Here is a 20,636-nt window from a genome sequence, read left to right as displayed (position 1 = left end):
ACCAGTTGGATTCTGTTAGGGATTAGATGTAAGTGTTGCTGGGGGGGGGGGGGAAGTCACTGAAATATGTATGGAGAAGGACTGATAAGAGGGTTACAAAGGAAATCAAGACATTGTATTCTTGGAGTTCCCGTGGTGGCGCAGTGGTTAACGAATCCGATTAGGAGCCATGAGGTTGCGAGTTGAATCCCTGGCCTCGCTCAGTGAGTTAAGGACCCCGAATTGCTGTGAGCTGTGGTGTAGGTCACAGATGGGGCTCAGATCTGGCATTGCTGTGGCTGTGGTGTAGACCAGCAGGTGTAGCTCCAATTAGACTGCTAGCCTGGGAACCTCCATATGACGTGGGTGTGGTCCTAAAAAAGACAAAAAAAAAAACAAAAAACAAAAAACAAAAAGCAATGCACTCCTTAGAAGTAGGGAGTGGGCTGACGCCTCAGATGCCACAGAAACAAGGCCAGGACAAAATGGGACTGGCATTTAGGGGTTCGCTTAGTGAGAGCTGCCTCAGAGGGTGAGGGGTTGGGAGGCAGATGTGACAAGTTGAGGTGAAATGACAATGAACGTGAGGGGAGGACTCATTGAGCTTTAGGTCAAGACCTTTGGGAACAAGAAGAGCTATATAGAGCTGGATCAGGAGAGCATGGAAGAGTGGGTGGCTGGCTTTTTGAAAACGAGAAAGACAAACTTTACGACACAGTAACTAGAGTTAATGATACTGTATAATGGATGTGTAAGTCGCTATGAGAGTAGCTCTTGCACATTCTCATCATGAGAAAAAAAAATTGTGTAGGAGTTCCCGTCGTGGCTCAGTGGTTAACGAATCTGACTAGGAACCATGAGGTTGCGGGCTCGGTCTCTGGCCTTGCTCAGTGGGTTAAGGATCTGGCATTGCCATGAGCTGTGGTGCAGGTCACAGACGTGGCTCAGATCCTGAGTTGCTGTGGCTGTGGTGTAGGCCGGTGGCTGCAGCTCCAATTCAACCCCTAGCCTGGGAACCTCCATATGCCAAGGGAGCGGCCCAAGAAATAGCAAAAAAAAAAAAAAAGACAAAAAAAAAAAAATTGTGTAGCTCTGTGTGCTGATGGATGTCACTAGACTTAGCGTGGCGGTCATGTCACCGTACATACCTATGTCATCGTCATATATTACACACCTGAAACTACTGTAACATGGCAATTGTTTAACAGAATAAATACAAGAACCAAAAAGAAAAGACGTAAGGAGTTCCCTTCATGGCTCAGCAGTTAATGGCCCTGACTAGAATCCATGAGGTTGCAGGTTTGATCCCTGGCCTTGCTCAGTGGGTTAAGGATCCGGTGTTGCTCTGGGCCGTGGTGTCGGTGGCAGATGTGGCTCAGATCCTACATGGCTGTGGTGTTGGCGTAGGCAGGGAGCTGTTGATTTGATTCATCCCCTAGCCTGGGAACTTCTATATGCTGCCCCGGGTACGGCCCTAAAAAAAAAAAAAAAAAAAAAAAAAAAAAATGCAAAAAGCAAAGACTTAAACTAAAGGAGGGAAATTAGGTAGAGAAAGAGGAACCCACTGAGGGCTGAGTACAGCCCTTTACAGTTTGCATGGGCCCCTCCCAGATTTATCCAGCTTAGATCTCACAACAGCCAGGGGACGCCCACCTTGTCGTGCACCACACATTGCTTTGAGGAAACTGCTATGAAAGGCACAAGGCCAGGAAATGAAAAAGCTGGGCCTCCCATCCGGGTTTCCTGAATTCACATCACCTACAGCTCGACATCCCACATCCATTAGCCAATTCCATTCAGTGCATAAACATTCACTGACTATGCGATTTGTGCCAGGATCGCCAGGACCTGGCTCCTCAAACTGTGGGCCATGGATCAGCCAGTCAGCCTCACTGCAGAGCCCGTTAGAAATGCAGTATCTCAGCTCCCTCTCACCAGACTTACAGAGTCAGAAGCTGCATTTCAACAAGACCCCCCAGGCAATACAAAGTTGCATTCAAGTGTGACAAGGGGAGTTCCCCTCCATGGTGCAGTGGAAACGAATCTGACTAAGAACCATGAGGTTGTGGGTTCGATTCCTGGCCTCGATCAGTGGGTTAAGGATCTGACGTTGCCATGAGCTGTGGTGTAGGTTGCAGACGCAGCTCAAATCCTGTGTTGCTGTGGCTGTGGTGCAGGCCGGCAGCTGTAGCTCCGATTAGACCCCTCGCCTGGGAACTTCCATATGCCTAGGGTGCGAGGGTGCAACCCTAAAAAGACCAAAAAAAAAAAAAAAAAAAAGTGTGAGAAGGGCTGACTTAAAGGGCCCTCTCTCAGGAAAAAGGGAGGGCAGGCTTACCTGTGGGGGAGGAGCTAAGCCCAGATCCAGAGAGAAGGTGGGAGCCCCAGGTGTTACCCCAGAAGCCACTCTGAGAGTGTCCCCACAGTCAGGCCAGGCTAGCCACAGATGGCGCCTGAGAAATTGAGGTCCAGTTGCCTGGAAACATCAGAGCTGTTCTTGCAGCCTCAAAATCCATTCATTCAACTCCCACGGTCCCCTTTCCTCTCTTCTGAGCCAAGATTCTGGAGAGCAGAGCTGTGCCTTCCCCGCCTCCCAGATCCTTGCCTCCCACCCACACCCGGGCTCCTCCAGACACGCTTCCTCCCCCTCACGCCTCGAGAAATTGAGAAACTGAAGCTGCTTCCGTGCAGGCTCTCTTCTCCCTAAACAACATCAAAGGAGACTTTTTAACATACCTTTTGATTAGCTAGCTTTTTTCTTAATTATAAAGAATGCATGCTGGAGTTCACGCCCTGGCTCAGCGGTAACAAACCCGGCTAGGATCCCTGAGGACGCAGGTTCAATCTCTGACCTGGCTCAGCGGGTTAAGGATCCAGCGTTGCCGTGAGCCGTGGTGTAGGTCGCAGCCGCAGCTCAGATCCCGAGTGGTTGTGGCTGTGGCTGTGGTGTAGACTGGCAGCTGCAGCTCCGATTGGATCCCTAGCCTGGGACCTTCCATATGTCACAGGTGAGGCCCTAAAAGCCAAAAAAGAAAAAAAGAGAACGCAGGCTCATGGCAAAGAAAAAAAATCCGCTGAGTGCAGAAAGATAAAAATGAGAATAAAATCCATACTACAGCACAGTCCATCCAAGTCCTGCAAGGTAACCACCGTTAACAGTTTGCTGTGTATCTCTTTGGAGATGGTGTGTGCATATCCGTACTGGCATCTGTGTGTATAGTTTTATGTAAATAGGCGCATATTGGACTCACTGTTCTGCAACTTGCTTGTTTCACTTAATAATACATCTTGGACTCCTTTCCGTGTCAACATCTCTAGATCCAACTCACTTGTTTGTAACAGCCACATAATCAGCGATTGCCTGGCCTCCCTAAAACTTATTTAACCTGCCTCCTACCAATGGGCATGTAGGTGGTTTCTGGTCTCTTTCTGTTACAGTGTTTCAGCGATTAGGTCCCCGCCAGCTGCTGTAACAAACACACCCCAAGAGAAAGTGTGTGTCTTGCTCACAAAAGTCCAAGGGGGGATTGTTTTCCCAGGTGTAAGTGGTCTTCATGCCCCTTCTACCTTTGGGACCTGCTCCCTTCTAGGGTCTCAGAGTTCTCTGCATTTATTTAGTAGGAGGGAAAAGACAAGGAAGAGGACACACCTACTCTGTTAGCCCCTGGACCTGGAAGTCGGACACGACCCCAGCTGGATGCAAAGGGTGCTGGGAAATGTAGTCCATGGTTGGGCAGTTGCTCTCTAGACGCAGGGCTGCACTAAGGAGGAAGGGGCAGAGGTCTTTGAGGGCTGCCTCCCCAGCTCTACCACAAACACAGCAACAAACCTTGCATGTCTTTGCACGCTTACGCAATGAAATTTCCTGAAGTGGAATTGCTGGGCTAAAGGGTATGTGCATTTGACATTTGGGTCCATAATATCTAATTGTCCCATGATGTGTTAACTTAACCCTCCCTCCAATATTGGTGAGTAGTTAGTTCTACACATTCTTTTTTTTTTTTTTTTTTTTGGTCTTTTTGCCATTTCTTGGGCCGCCCCCATGGCATATGGAGGTCCCCAGGCTAAGGGTCTAATTGGAGCTGTAGCCACTAGCCTATGCCAGAGCCACAGCAACACAGGATCCAAGCCGAGTCTGCGACCTACACCACAGCTCACGGCAACGCCAGATCCTTAACCCACTGAGAAAGGCCAGGGATCGAACCCACACCCTCTTGGTTCCTAGTCAGATTCGTTAACCACTGAGCCATGACGGGAACTCCAGTTCTACACATTCTTGCCAGCCATAAATGTTATCATTTTAAGATATGTATTTGCCAGTCCTACCGGTGAATTATATTATCTCATCTTGGCTTTCATTTGCATATCTTTAATTTTAAGAGAGATGGACTATCTTTTCATATATTTATTTCCCATTGGTAGCTCTTTTCCTATTAACTTCTCAAAGCCTCTGTTCCTTTATTCGACCAGCTAGTTCTTATTAATATGCAAAAACTTAAAGAATACATAAATATTTATACAGATATTAAAAATATATGAAATCATCCTTTGTTTCCCCATCTTATATGCGGCAAATATTTTTCCAGTGAGTCACTTTCCTTTTATTTTATTTATGGTATTTTTCCATGCCAGAGACTTACATTTTTGAATGTCTCTAACTTTTCAGTCTTTTCCTGCATGCGTTTTGTCTCATGCTTAGAAAGGCTGTCCTCGTGCCAAGAGTCATTTTATATTCTCACGTTTTCTTCTAGTGCTAGAGTCACACTGGCTTGCATCCAGATTTTGCAACGCGTGCGTTGTTCTGGTGATTGACTTCAGTTCCCTGTGTCCCAGATTCCTCGGCCCTAAGTGGAAGCATGAGAGTGCTGGCTCGTGGAGTTCACGTGAAGACAGAGGGAGGTGGTTCAGACACAGAGCTGAGAACCGAATCTGGCCCCCGGTCACTGCGTGCAAGATGTTTGCTTGGGTACATCCAGGGCGTCAAGGACCAGGTCTCAGTCAGCTCGAGCTGTTAACAAAAATGCCACAGTCTGGGGAGCTTAAAGGACAGAAAGCTATTTCTCACAATCTGGAGGCTGGAAGTCCAAAATCAAGATGCCAGCCCCTTTGGTTCTGGGTGAGGGAACCTGGTTTATAGACGGACTCAGCGTTCTTACTGTGTCCTCACACGGGAGAAGGGGACCTCTTCCATGTCTCTTTTCTCCTTTTTTTTTTTTCTTATTCTCCTCCTTCTCCTGCCTTTTTTAGGGCTGCACCTGCAGCATATGGAAGATCCCAGGCTCGGGATCCAAGGCACATCTGCAATGTACGCCACATCTGGTGGCAACGCCATATCCTTAACCCACTGAGTGACAGGGATCAAACCTGCATCCTCATGGAGACTAATCAGGTTCTTAGGCTGCTGAGCCGCAATGGGAACTACTTCTTCTCCTCCTCTTCCTCCTCCTTCTTCTTCCTCTTCTCCTTCTTTTCAGGGCTGCCCCTGCAGCAAATGGAAGTTCCCCGGCTAGTGGTCGAATTAGAGCTGCAACTGAGGGCTGCGCCATAGCCACAGCAACGCCAGGTCCAAGCCACTTGTGTGACCTACACCACGGCTTATGGCAACCCTGGATCCTTAACCCACTGAGCAAGGCCAGGGATCGAACTTGCATCCTCACAGACATTATGTCGGGTTCTTAACCTGCTGAGCCACCATGGGATCTCCCCCTTGTCTCTTCTTAGAAGGGCACTAAAGCCTCCGCTCTCAAGACCTAATTTCTCCCAGATTCGCCACCTCCAAATATCATGACCTTGGGGCTTAGGGCATCAACCAGTGAATCTGGGGGGCAGGAGTGGGTGAGGACCACAAACATTCACTCCATAGCAGACCATGTGTATGGCTGACATATACTGCATGCTCTTTTTTTTTTTTCCATTTAGACATTTTATATTTTTACTTCATATTTAACATACAGCTTTTTGAACCTATCCAACTTTTTTCATTGGTGAGAAGTGGCGACACAGCTTTATTTTTTTTCCACGTGGATAGCCAATTTTTCTAGGACCATGTGTGAAAGAGTTAACTCTGCTAATCTTTAGCAATGTTTTGAAATGCCAGCTCTTTTAAAATTGTTATTAGAGTATAGTTGATTTATGCGGTTGTGCCAAGTTCTGCTATACAGCAAAGGGACCCAAAATCACCCAGAAAAAGTGATTCCTTTTCTTCTATGATCTTTCATCATGGTCTAGCCCAAGAAACTGGCTATAGTTGCCTGTGCTATATCCATTTTTTAAAGGTCGGTACCATAATGATTGAATGTAGGTCTACACTGTGGAATGATGGCCATGGTCATTATATGAATTAATATATCTGTCACCTCCCATAGTCACCTTTTTGGAGTGTGCATGATAAGAACATTTCAGAGCATTTCAAGTATACAGTATATAGTTACCATACTATATATTAGATCCCAGCACTTACTCATCTTAACGACTGAAAGTTTATACCCTTCAACCAATATCTCCTTATTTGCCCCCAAACCCTGAGCCCTTGGTAACTCCAGTCTACTCTCTGGTTCTATGAATTCAACATACAGATGTCACCTGTAGGCGAAATCATGGAGTATCTGTTTTTCTGTGCTAGCCCCCAAAAAGGGCACACCTGCCATTTGCAAGCATATGGATGAACCCATGGGACCTTATGTGAGCTGGAGTAGGCTGTGTGCTCATTTCTTCTGATTATCAAGTGGCAGAACTCAAACATAGGTCTCTTTGATTCCACATCGCACAGTCCCAACCAGCCACTAAAGTAGCCACTGCCCTCCAAACATCTTTATGCGGCTGTATTAGGCAAGGAGGGTCCCTTTCTGGTCTCCACCAGTCCAATGGCAGGACTCAAGACTATTCCATAATGCACAAGGTACGGGTGACGTGACCAGCATCACCGGGGAAATGTGCAGTAGAACAGGCAGGCATGGGGTTGCTCTGTCTTCTCACCATCACCTTGGGGACAATGCCAGAGCCAGGACCAACTGTGGGTTCATGCTCCAGAGAAGGGACTGTGCCCTGACACCTCCATCAGCATCCCTTCCTATAGGGCAGGGGTGAATCAAATGACCAGGACACTAGGCAGGCTGGGCTGAGGTGCCAGCTGTTTATAGGAGTTATCTGGAAGTGCCAGGTGCCCAGCCCTGGGGGACCTTGATCACTGTCAGAGACTGGGCTTAGACATGGCCCCTCCTGGCAGGAAGAGGAAGTTAGCCACAGCGCTAGTGGGAAGCAGAGTTCCGTGCCATCCCTCGCACTGGGAAAACGGGACCCCCTCACCCCTGTCCTTGGGGACAGAGACCACACCATGCCTATCTTTGTACTCTGACATACAGCAGGTGCTCAATAAGTGCTTGGTCAATGAATGAATGCATGAGCATCTACCAGGTACAGGACAGGCATTGTCATTCTAGCCTCCTATGGCCTTACCCTCTAGAGTGATGACAGATGCAGATAATGGGTAAAAATGGGATTTGTCTGTAGTGAGGACCATGGAATCTAAGGGTCCCAAATGTCTAGCTCTCGGGAAGGGGGAAATAAGAAGGTCACAGTCAGGGAAGGCTCCCCGGAGGAGGTGGCTATGAGCTAAGAGCTGAGAGAGGCAGACGTTCTGCCTGACAGGCTACAGAGGCTTCACTCAGAGGGCACAGCAAGAGGTCTCTTAGGATGAAAAATGCACTTTGGTGGGGAGAACTCTGAATGATCCAGCCTGGCCAGAGTCCACGGGGGCCACGGGCCAGATCAGGAAAAGCTACGTTGTCATTCCCGTCGTGGCACAGAGGAAACAAATCCGACTGGGAACCATGAGGTGGCAGGTTTGATCCCTGGCCTTGCTCAGTGGGTTAAGGATCTGGTGTTGCCGTGAGCTGTGGTGTAGGTCGCAGACACAGCTGGGATCTGGTGTTGCTGTGGCTGTGGCGTTAAGCTGGTGGCTACAGCTCCGATGAGACCCCTAGCCTGGGAACCTCCATATGCTGCGGGTGGGACTCTAAAAAGCAAAAAAAAAAGAAGAAGAGCCATGTAAATCCTGTTAAGGTCTTTAGCCTGTGGGCAGTGAATTACTGATGGGGTTCAAGCTGGGACTCGTGTTTTCCTCCTGGGGCGCATCAGTGCAAGGATTTGGGTCTTAGAAGGAGGCAGTCCCACGATGCCAGAGGGCCTCATTTCTCTGCTCGCAGGTGCAGCGCCCGCCTCAGCCAGCCCTTGGGGGGTAAGCGGGCTTAGCAGGTTTAGTTTTAAGAAGCAGTTTCTTATAAGAAAGCCTCTTTCCCCCTCTCCTGCTCCTAATTATCCCTCTGGAGACTGCAATTATTATTATTTTTTTTTAAAGGAGCCTGGTTGCCCAGCCAGGAGCTCATAAATCACCAAGGTCCCCCAGGCAGCCAGGCCTTCCAGAATACATACATGGAGGGCACTGATTTAGCAGGAAATGATACCTTCTGGCGAACCCTACTGCTGATAATCCGAGCTGTGCTGGCCCTGCTTAGCGGCCCCTCTCCCTGACACCCATGTAGCATGACCCCCGTGTGGACAGTGGGGCTACAGGAGTTGGCTCTACACCACTGGGTGGGTCAGAAAAATGCCATTTCCAGAAAGCTGACAAGTGAGTATTTGGACTTTTTTTTTTTTTTTTTTTTTTTTTTGGAAGGGCACAGACATCTGTGATTTTTCCCTCAGGGAGAAGATAAAATACAGACTTTTGTGGTAGGGGAAGAGGCATAGATCTCCGCTAGCACACACAAACCTGCTTCTTCCTCGCTGTTCCCAGACTAAAACCTCACTTTATTTTTTTTTCTCTTCCGCAAATATTCACTGCACCCCTACTAAGTGCCAGGCATCTCCCAGGTGCTGTGAACACAGCTGCCAACAAGGCAGATACCAATGTGCTCTTCTCTTGGAACTTCCGTCTGTGGTGGCAGGCGGGGATGGGCAGAGATGTCCATCCAATGGATAAGTAACATCTTGGGCCGTGATGAGCGCCGTCGTGATACTTACGAGGGTGCATTTAATTTAAGGCTGCATTGGATCCATGAGGATGCGGGTTCGATCCCTTGCCTCACCCAGTGGGTTAAGGATCCGGGGTTGCCGTGAGCTGCGGTGTAGGCTGGCAGCAGCTGTAGCTCCACTTCGACCCCTAGCCTGGAAACTTCCATATGCCATGGGTGCGGCCCTAAAGAGCCAAAAAAAAAAAAAAAAAAAAAAAAATTAAGGCTGCATTTCCTGAGCTTCTCTGATCATGGGTCATGGTGGAGGTAGGGGGGGTTGGAGGAGCTTGTTAAAAGTGTAGGCTTCTGGACTGCGCCCCCAAACCCACTGAATCCGAAGGTACAGGGACTTTTCGTCTCTGAGGCGCACCCCAGGAGATGCCCCGGAGTAATGGATTGAAGGTTCTGCAGCTAAAGACACACGCTGTCCTCACCCATGGTTCTTAGCCCTGGGGACCCACTGAAATTATCTGGGGAGCTTTAAAGTTGCAAGTGCCCAGACCTCTGCACCCACCCAGAGCTGCTGACTTTATCATACGGGTGTGTGTGTGGGGGGGGGGGTATTTACATATCTCCAAAGCCCTCCAGGTGGCCCCAGCGTCCAGTGTGACTTCCCGACCTCTTGCCTCCCAGCCACGCTCAGAATAACCAAAGCCCTGTCCTCTTCCAACATCAGAGGGAGCCCGGGCAAAGGGCAGAGTGCAGATGGCAGAAGAGAAATGGCATGAGATGCGTTCCTTTCCATCTCACTTTACCTTCTTATGTTGGGAGCCTTGGGTTAAAGCAGCGCTTGGACCCCCCTCAGTCTTTGAGCCTGAGCATGTGTGGTCATGATGAAATTTTTTTTTCCTTTTTACAGGCACATCTGTGGCATATGGAAGGTCCCAGGCTAGGGGTCGCATCAGAGCTTCAGCTGCCAGCCTACGGTGCAGCCACAGGAATATGGGATCCAAGCGGCATCTTCAACCTAAGCTGAAGCTTTGTGGCAACACCAGATCCAACTGTGTTGGACACTCCAACGCTGGTAACTTCTGAAGAGAGGAGGTACCCTCTCAACAGCCACCTACCTTCAACACTGGATCTTCGACCAATGTATCAGCACCTATACTATGTCAGGTATTGCACTAGGAAGGCAAAAATGAACAAGAAACACCCACGATGCTGATGCTCTGGGGCTATAAATGGATGAAACACACTTAGTATGTTTCACCCAATGGGATGAATGAGGTGTTAGACGTTGGATGCACAATGTGTCATGTAATTACAAGAAAGGGCTCACTTTTGGAGCTCCCGTCATGGCTCAGTGGTTAACAAATCCAACTAGGAACCATGAGGTTTCGGGTTTGATCCCTGGCCTCGCTCAGTAGGTGAAGGATCTGGCATTACCGTGAGCTGTGGTGTAGGTTGCAGACATGGCTTGGACCCTGGGTGGCTGTGGCTGTGGTGTAGACCGGCAGCTGTAGCTCTGATTGGACCCCTAGCCTGGGAACCTCCATATGCCACAAGTGTGGCCCTAAAAGGCAAAAAAAAAAAAAAAAGAGAAAGAAAGAAGGAGGGAAAGAAAGAAAGCACTCACTTTTCCTTTGGACTTGGAAAGATGAGCAGATGTGTGCCCGGAGTGAAAGAGACAAGAAAGATGATCCAGAGTCTTAAAAAATAAAACAGAAAAATTCAGCAAGTGCAAAGCACATGAAAGAACAGGACGTGTTGGGGGAGTGGGTTTTTGTGTTCCTCACACTGTGAGCATCAGGTCGCCTGGAGGTGGCAAGAGATTAATTCTGGAGAGGTAGGCAGCTGCCTTGAGGACCAAGTGAAGGAACGTGGGGTTTATTCTGAAGAATAACTGATGGCGGACGAGATTGGGTTTGCTTTAGAAGGATTTCCCTGGTGGACCCAGAATGCGGAACGGATTGAAAGGGAGAAGAGAGGAGTTCTTGTCATGGCTCAGTGGTTAACGAATCCGACTAGGAACCATGAGGTTGCGGGTTCAGTCCCTTCCCTTGCTCAGTGGGTTAACGATTTGGCCTTGCCGTGAGCTGTGGTGTAGGTTGCAGACGCGGCTCGGATCCTGCGTTGCTGTGGCTCTGGCATAGGCCGGTGGCTACAGCTCTGATTCGACCCCTAGCCTGGGAACCTCCATATGCCGCGGGAGCGGCCCAAGAAATAGCAAAAAGACAAAAAAAAAAAAAAAAAAAAAAAAAAAAAAAAGAAAGGGAGAAGAGAGCAGAAGCCTGGAGGTCAGAGAGAAATACATTGTCAGAGGCAACGGTGACAAGAGCCTGAGGCTGTGTGTGTGTGGGGAGGTGTTGAGAATTTTTAAGAATGACAGACATTAGATATGAGAGGGAGTCAAGAATGACACAGAGGGAATTCCCCTTGTGGCTCAGTGGTTAATGAATCTGATCGGGAACCGTGAGGTTGTGGGTTCGATCCCTGCCCTCGCTCAGCAGGTTAAGGATCCGGCGTTACCGTGAGCTGTGGTGTAGGTTGCAGACACGGCTCGGATCCAGCGTTGTTGTGGCTCTGGTGTAGACCAGCGGCTACAGCTCTGATTCGACCCCTAGCTGGGAACCTCCATATGCTGCAGGTGCAGCACTAGAAAAGACAAAAAAAAAAAAAAAAGAATGATGCTGAGGTTTTTCTGCTTTGGGAGTGGTGATATCATCTACAGAAACAGGCAAAAGGAGAGGAAGAGGAGTTTGGGAGAGGAAAATGGCAAGTTGAGGAGTTCCCACTGTGGCTCAGCATTGATGGACCTGACTAGCATCCATGAGAATGCGGGTTCAGTCCCTGGCCGTGATCAGTGGGTTAAGCATCCGGCATTGCTGTGAGCTGTGGTGTAGATAACAGACTCGGTTCAGATCCTGCATTGCTGTAGCTGTGGTGTAGGCGGGCAGCTGCAGCTCCAATTCGACTGGCCATGTGCTGCATGTGAGACCCTAAAAAAAAAAAAAAAAAAAAAAAAAAGGAAAATGGCAAGTTCTGTTGTTGAGATGAGGTATTCAGTCCACGGATAGTTGGAAATCGCAGCCCAGAGTGTGGGCACGTGGGAAGCACAGTCACTGACCTGTGAGGAGTCAACAGCTGCACGGCGGTACTAAAGCCTGGGGAAGGAATGAGGTCATCCAGAAAGATTGTGTAGGATAAAAGAAGTGGGGAGTTCCCACTGTGGCTCGGCAGGTTGAGGAGTCGACATAGTGTCTGTGAGGATGCAGGTGCAATACCTGGCCTCGCTCAGTGGGTCAACAATCCCGGGTTGCCGTAAGCTGCAGTGGAGGTTGAAGATGTGGCTGGCATCCAGTATTGCCGAGCTGTGTCATAGGCTGCAGCTGCAGCTCTGATTCAGCCCTGGATCTGGGAACGTCTATATGGCACAGGTGCAGCTGTTAAAAAAGAAAAATAATAAGAGAAGTGGGGGGTAGATTTCTGGAAAGGGTCGCAGTGGTCTGGGGAGAGCTGAGAAGGTGAAGGGGGATGAGGGTGTTAATGCAGAGCTTGGATTAGACAGGTTGTTGGCTTCATGTAAACCTCAGAAATATTGATGGAGGAGTTCCCCCTGTGGCGCAGCGGAACCGAATCTGACTAGGAACCATGAGGTGGCGGGTTCAATTGCTGGCCTCGCTCAGTGGGTTCAGGATCCGGCGTTGCCATGAGCTGCAGCATAGGCCCCAGATGGGGCTCGGATCCTGCGTGGCTGTGGCTCTGGCGTAGACCGGCAGCTGTAGCTCCAATGCAACCCCTAGCCTGGGAACCTCCCTCTGCCGCTGGTGGGGCCCTAAGAAGCAAATAATAATAATAATAATAAATAAATAAAAAGAAATATTCATGGAGATCTTGTCTGTGCCGTGGCTGTGGCAGATTTTGCAGATGTCAGTATAAATAAGGTTCACCCTGCCCACCTCATGGGGTTTATAATTGAGTGAAGGTGAGTGTAGCCTCCACAGAGAGGAAGCCAAGACATCAGGCACATTCGAGTCCTTGGGTTGCAAGCAACAGGAACTGACTTTGACCAATATAAGTAGTAAAAAAAAAAAAAAAAAAAAAAATTAGAAAGATGTGTGACAAACGCACAGAATACAGAGGAAAATGAAAAAAACCAGGTCTCAGAGAGGGCAAGACCCAAGAGAGAGGAAGGGATTTGGTAAAAGAAACTGATGGAGGGAGTTCCCGTTGTGGCACAGTGGAAACAAATCCCACTGGTATCCGTTGAGGATGCAGGTTTGATCCCTGGCCTCGCTCTGTGGGTCGGGGCTCCAGTGTTGCCATGAGCTGTGGTGTAGGTTGCAGATGTGGCTCAGATCCTGTGTGGCTGTGACTATGGTGTAGGGCAGCAGTTGTAGCTCCAATTTGACTCCTGGCTTGGGAACAAGAAAGGAAGAAACGAAGGAAGAATGACAGAAGAAACTGATGAGGAGGCTCTCCCTGGCTCCTAGGTCTGGTTGGAAGATTCTGTCCCCTTTCAGTCTTTGTGATACATTTTTTGTCTGATTAGCCTAACTTCGGTCTTGCACCCTCCCCTTGGCTGCTAAGATATTATCCAAAGCAAGAGTGGTGGTTTCTTTAAAAAAAAAAAAGCTGAGGGCTGTTACCAGGTGTAGGAGAAATTGTTGGTTGCTGAGCAGGTCAAAATAGCAGATGGGAGCTACGTCCAAACGGTGAGCAGCGGACCATTTGTTCAGTCATTTCTGCAGAACCCAGAAACGAACGGAGGCTGGAGCTTAAGAGGGTTACAGGGTGAGAGAAAAGTTCAGCTGTTTGTTAGCAGCTGGAAACAAGTCAGCAAAATTCAAGCAATAACACCAGGAGGAAAAATGAGCCTTTAAAGAAACACTTAATTGGCCCCTCCTGCCACGCGCGCGTGTGCAGAGCAGACAGATGTGTGGACACGATAGTCTCCTTACACACGATCCTCACGTGGGCCTCCTGTTCTCTATTCCAGGGACTGAATGAGAAAATGTGTAAGGGTGTCCTTGGGTGGGATGGGGAACATTTGACAAACACATTGGACACCTGGTATGATGACCTGTGTATAAGATTCTTTATAGTCTGGTGTTTGCATCTTCCTTCGCATCTGTAACTTGGCTTTGCAGCTGATATGCTAATGAGGAATCAGACAGGTGGAACTTCACTTTGGTACACAGCCGGGGGAATAACAAGATAGTCTGACGTTCACTGGGATTGGTCAGACGTTTCCAAACTGGTACCAGAGAAAGATGATAATTGGTGCTCCGGGCAACAGCTTATCTGGCTCCTTAGCCAGATAAGCTTGGGAAACGCTCCATTTTTCACTCAGATATTCCTTAGCCTATTAAAGGCTATTGCAGAGAAATCCGTTTAACAGCTTATCGGGTCAACTTTTTGTGTGTTGGAGACCTTTGTATCAATAGCCTCCATCACATGTGGAAAGTCCTTAAGTTTCAGGAGAGTTCCCATCATGGTGCAGTGGAAACGAATCCGACTAGGAACCATGAGGATGCGGGTTCAATCCCTGGCCTTGCTCAGTGGGTTAAGGATTTGACGTTGCCATGAGCTGTGGCATAGGTCGCAGACGTGGCGCGGATCCCATGTGGCTGTGGCTGTGGCGTCAGCTGGCAGCTGTAGCTCCAATTCAGCCTCTAGCCTGGGAACCTCCATATGCCGTGGGTGCAGCCCTAAAAAGCAAAAAAAAAAAAAAAAAGTCCTTAAGTTTAAATGCACCATCACACACACATAAGTTCATCTACTCTTGTCATTCTGGGGGAAATATGAGGATGCCCACTATGGGGCTTGGGAAGCCGTGGTACTAGGAGTGGGGGAAGGATGGTTGCTGTATTTGTGGTTCTCACCTCTATCTTCGCATTGGAATCATCTGAGGGGCTTCCAAGAAGTAGTGCCCCCCACCCTGAGTATTTTTCATCAGTTGGTCTAGGATAGGACTCAGACATCATGGGGGGACTTGGGGGGGGGTGTTTGTTTGTTTGTTTGTTTGTTTGTTTTGCTTTTAAGGGCCATACCTGCAGCCTATGGAAATTTTCAGGCTAGGGGTCGAATTGGAGCTACAGCTCCTGGCCTATCCCACAGCCACAGCGAATTGGGATCTGAGCTGTGTGTCTGTGACCTACACCACAGCTCATGGCAACACCGGATCCTTCACCCACTGAGCAAGGGATCAAACCTGCATCCTCATGGATACTAGTCAGATTCTGCCTGCAACACCATGAAAACTCCCCATTGTGTTTTTTTTTGTTTGTTTGTTTGTTTGTTTTAATTTCTTGAGCGATCTCATGGTCAACCAGGATGAAGAAAAACTAATTAAGGACAAAGCGCAGCCTTTCAGAAAGAAGTAGCGACTGAGAGCCAGAGGCATTCCTCTTTGTCGAGGTGTGAAAGAGACACACCCAGAAAGGAGCCTTCTGTTCCTCCTACCACCACCCCTTCAATCTCAAGCAGAACCAGGGAATTTAAAAGTAGGGGAGCAAGAGGTTGCATCACTGGGCTTCCACTCAGGTCCCAACTGGCCTGCAGTCCTGTGCCTCTTCAATCTTATACCAAGGATGTATTTCAGATGTGTTTCAGCAGGAAAAGACATCAGAGCTAATTTCTACAACACTTGCTATTCCTACAAAACATCCCTCGCCCTCCCCGCCCTAAAAAAGATTTTCCTAATATCTTTGGAGCAGTATCTTTTGCCAGAACAATATTCAGCGGGCTTCCTTTGTATTTTTGGAATATGTAATAACGCAATAAAAATTTCAAGCAGCATAACAGATTACACAATAAAAAGTAATTCTCATTTATCCCTGACCTTCCTGCTCTGCTCCCACTCACGTCCCCTCCCCCAGAAGCAACTACTTTTATTGGTTTCTTGGACTCCTTCCCGAGACAAACAAGTTGTAACTTGCCTTTTATTCATTGAAGCACTAAATCTTGGAAATCTTTCCCGTCCCGGTAGGCTCACATCTACCAAACTGTATTTATGAATTGGCTAGTCCATCATTTATTTAACCCACACAGATGGACGTGTAGGTTGCTTCCTGTCTTAAAGCAAACCTGTTCAGGACTTTTTAAAAATCAGCAAGAGTGAGGAGTTCCTGTTGTGGTGCAGCGGAAATGAATCCAACTAAGAACCATAAGGTTGCAGGTTCGATCCCTGGCCTCGCTCAGTGGGTTCAGGATCCGACGTTGCCCTGAGCTGTGGTGTAGGTCGCAGATGCGGCTCCGTTCCCGCGTTGCTGTGGCCCCGGCATAGAGCGGCAGCCACAGCTCCGATTCGACCCCTAGCCTGGGAACCTCCATACGCAGCTGGTGCAGCCCTAAAAGGACCAAAGACAAAAAAAAAAAAAAAAAAAAAAAAAATTAAGAGTGAAAGTGGGTCCTCCATCAGGTGAGAAGAGGTGAGACTCAGATGTCACAGAGGAGAGAGGGGGCCCTCCTAGGGAGCGGGGCGGAGGGACGTGGTCCCCCCGGGGGGAGAGGCCCCCCCCCCCGCAGAGCCCTGGCTGATCATGCGCATTTCTGTCCCACAGGAGCCTGATGCCTCGGACCCTCGAGAGCCAGATCACACTGGAGAAGACGCCCAGCTATTTCGTCACTCAAGAGGCCCCTCGCCGCATCTTCAACATGTCGCGGGACACCAAGCTGATCGTGGTCGTGCGGAACCCGGTGACCCGCGCCATCTCGGATTACACCCAGACGCTCTCCAAGAAGCCCGACATCCCGACCTTCGAGGGCCTCTCCTTCCGCAACCGCACGCTGGGCCTGGTGGACGCGTCCTGGAACGCCATCCGCATCGGCATGTACGCGCTGCACTTGGAGAGCTGGCTGCGGTACTTCCCGCTGGCCCAGATCCACTTTGTCAGCGGCGAGAGGCTCATCACCGACCCGGCCGGCGAGATGGGGCGCGTCCAGGACTTCCTGGGCATTAAGAGGCTCATCACGGACAAGCACTTCTACTTCAACAAGACCAAAGGATTCCCTTGCTTGAAAAAAACCCAATCGAGCCTCCTGCCTCGATGCCTGGGCAAATCCAAAGGCAGAACTCATGTACAGATCGATCCTGAGGTGATAGACCAGCTGCGGGAATTTTATAGACCTTATAATATTAAATTCTATGAAACGGTCGGGCAGGACTTCCGATGGGAATGAGCCTCCGCGATGGGAGGGCGTGTCTGCTGGTCTCTTCCATGGGGTTTGCCCGAGAGCCTCTGTCCCCGGCGAAGCCAGGCTCCAGCCCCGGTTCCCATCTTGGGTCCCATCATCCTGCAACTGGGAAGCCCCCAGCGAAGGCCAGGAGACCGGGGGTCCCTGCCACTTAGCCCTGCCAGTGCAAATTGATCTGTTTCCGGCACCCCTGGGCAATTCCAGATGGCTTCCCCTTGGCTCATAAGAGGTCCTGGGAAATTGCTTTAGGAAGAGTGGATCTTCCGACTATGATACATATTATAAGTGGTGATGGTTCTGTTGCTATGAACACAGCAGTCTGTCCGGGTCCCTGTCCACCCCGGAGTGGGCTTGTTTAATTCCGAGTGGCACGTACCTCCCTCTGAGCTCACTCTCCAGAGCTGCTCTGGGTGGTGGATGGGAGAGCAGCCTCACCCTCCTGACCTTAGCAGCTCATGGGGAGACAGGAGGGCTGGAGGCAACACCACCACCCCCACCCCCGCCACGGATCCCCCTCCCCACCCTCCACCCCCAGCCATTCCCAGCAGACAGACCCTTTGCTAATGAAATAAATCAGTGATTTCAAAGCCTCTGGGCTCAACTCTACTTGAAGGGGAACTGTCTTTGCAAAGCAGTCTGTGACTCTCGCTGCTCCCTGTGGACAAAAGCACATAATTTTCTGCTGTTACGGGTACTTTCCTCATGCGAGCTTTCATGTTCAGCATGCAACGGAATCATGCTTGTCCATGTGAAATAAATATGGCTCTCTCGTGTCCTTATGGCTGGGCTTTCTCTGTAGGGCAGGCCTGGGGTGTGGCTCATTCATCCAGCTCCTCCAGGCAAGATGGGGCCACCCTGAGCGTGGTCTGGGAGGCCAGGAAGGGGTGCAACAGCTGCCTGGGTGAGAAGCAAGGGGTGGAATACAGAGAAGAGGGTCTTGCTGGCCGAGGAGATCTGTGGGGACTTCCTCTTTCTGAAACATCATCTTATGGTGTCACCTCTCTGCTTAAGCTTGACCTCTGAAGCAAAGCCGACCTAGAGGCTCGTAGGAGGTTAGACGTGTTTTTGCTTGGCCGGCATGTTGCTTTGGGATCATTCCCAACATTCAAAAAACTTGGGAGTGTTCATATAATAGTATGGATTTCCAGCTTTATGTTTTTATTTTTTTCCTTTTCACAGCCACACCTACAGCATATGGAAGATCCCAGGCTAGGGGTTGAATTGGAACGGCAGCTGCGGTCTACACCACAGCCACAGTAACACCAGATCCAAGCCACATCTGTGACCTACGCAGCGTATGGCAACCCTGGATCCTTAACCCCAGGAGCGAGGCCGGGGATCAAACCCTCATCCTCAGGGACACTCTGTCGGGTTCTTACCCCACTGAGCCACAAGGAGAACTCCAGCTTCTTCTTTGAAAAACAAAAACAAAAACAATAAAAAATGGGAACTTGGCTAGGTGAAGCCTACGTTCTAGCATGGGGACAAGAGCGGCCACCTTTGGATGGGACCTGCACGCCTTGGGGTTTTGACACCCCGTCTGGCTCCCTCACTGATTTGTATCCTCTGCCTGACACCAGAAGGCTTTTGCATTCACAGCCCTGCTTTGCGTGAGTGCTGTGGCTTCAGAATAAAGTGTGGTGCCCAAGACAACCTCAAGGACAAGCTGTTTGTCCTTCCTCATCCTCAGTTCCAGCCTCGCAGAACTATGTGCCTTTTCTTGACCCTCTTAAGCCCCCATGTCTGGCTCCACCTGTCCCCGGCTAATGGGAGCCTGGTCCCCTAAGACGTCACTCAAGTGTCCCTCACTTGCTATCTGTGAAGCCTTCCCCAACCACACTGGGTGACTACTCGCTCTTCTGCTCTTGGTACTTCGTATGCAGTTCCAGCTTTTATCACACTAGAGTGTCATTGTTTTGTGTAAATGCCTGCCTTGACCACAGACCATGAACTCCTTGAGGGTCAAGATTATATCTCTTTGGAATTCCTGTCATGGCGCAGCAGAAACATATCCAACTGGGAACCATGAGGGTGTGGGTTCGATCCCTGGCCTTGCTCAATGGGTTAAGGATCCGACGTTGCTGTGAGCTGTGGTGTAGGTTGCAGACTCGGCTCGGATCTGGCGTGGCTATGGTGGTGGCATAGGCCAGTGGCTACATCTCCAATTAGACCCCTGGTCTGGGACCCACCATATGCTGGAGACGCAGCCCTAAAAGGACAAAAAAAAAAATTATATTATTATTATTATTTTTTTTTTGGATACACTCATGACATACATTCCCTAGCCAGGGACTGAACCCCACACCACAGCAGTGACCTTGAGCCACAGCACTGACATTGCCAGATCTTTAACCGCTAGGCCACCAGAGAATTCAAGATTGTATCTTGCTGATATGTACTAGGCACATGGCAAATGTTTTTGGTTTGGGGTCTTTTTTTTTTTTTTTTTTTTTTTTTTAGGGCCGCACCCATGGCATATGGAGGTTCCCAGGCTAGGAGTCGAATCGGAGCTGTTGCTGCCGGCCTACGCCAGAGCCACAGCAACGCCAGATCTGAGCCGCCTCTGCGACCTACACCACAGCTCACGGCAACGCCGGATCCTTCACCCACTGATCGAGGCCAGGGATTGAACTCGCAACCTCATGGTTCCTAGCTGGATTCGATTCCGCTGCCCCACGATGGGAACTCCCACGTGGCAAAAGTTTGATGGCTGAATGTGTGAATGGGCGGATGGGCGTTGAAGGTCTGGTGGCATGGATAGAAAGTCCCATGGAACCGCACCTCTAGGACCCTTCCCAGATGGCTCCAAAGGACCCACAGGTGGCTAGAAAGGATTGCTGAACCTCGAGGGGCCACATCGCCTCTGTCTGCATTATCAAAGTTTTCTGAAAACACGAGTCTGACTAACAAGACTTAGAAAAGCTTTAAAGACTTCCATCAGCTCTGTGTCTCAGCTCAGCTTCCAGTCCAAGCATCTTAGGAAATCAAATGCCTGAGCCCATGATACTAAGAATCCAGTTTAAGGGGGTCTGCCCGCTCTGTGCTTCCCCCATGGGCATGGAGAAGGGACACAGAGGCCAGTGGGAGCTGCTACCACCCAGAAGCCGGGGCCCTGAACCTCTGGTGACACCAGAAGAAGGATGTGGATATTAATGAATGGCCCTATACAGTCTTCATCCAAAAGTATTTGGTGTCCTGTGATCCTGGGCCATGTGATGGCCAAAGCTGTATCCAGAGGGAGACAGAATTACCTGGGGACACAGGAAAGAGTCTGCGTCATTTGCTTGTTTATCCTGATTGGGGAGAATCTAGTCAGAATGGTGAAAATTCTGAATTGCCTGCACGATTGAAGTTTTATCCTTTTGCGTTATAAGCATTCTCAGGTCTCCCAGACAAAGTGGCCTCTCAGTATTAGCGAATAGGTCAGAGTCTATCATAATTAGCCTATCCATCATCACATGCAAATGAAAGAGGCTAAAGTACCTTTAAAAAAATCCTAGTTTAGGA

The 20,636-nt window shown here is 49.4% G+C and overlaps 1 protein-coding gene across 1 annotated transcript in view; it reads left to right on the top strand.

Moving 5' to 3' along the window:
- HS3ST2 (heparan sulfate-glucosamine 3-sulfotransferase 2) overlaps nt 1–17,927 on the top strand; it is a 110,635-nt gene extending 92,708 nt beyond the window's left edge. Inside the window, exon 2 of the mRNA XM_003124544.5 lies at nt 16,496–17,927. Coding sequence (XP_003124592.1) covers nt 16,496–17,114 — 619 coding nt within the window. The 3' untranslated portion in view covers nt 17,115–17,927. The remainder of the gene's footprint in view (nt 1–16,495) is intronic.

Source organism: Sus scrofa, chromosome 3 (genome assembly GCF_000003025.6).
Source record: "Sus scrofa isolate TJ Tabasco breed Duroc chromosome 3, Sscrofa11.1, whole genome shotgun sequence".
Lineage (NCBI taxonomy): Eukaryota > Metazoa > Chordata > Mammalia > Artiodactyla > Suidae > Sus > Sus scrofa.
Note: the sequence above shows the minus strand (reverse complement) of the source record. Positions and strands in the feature narration are given on the sequence as shown.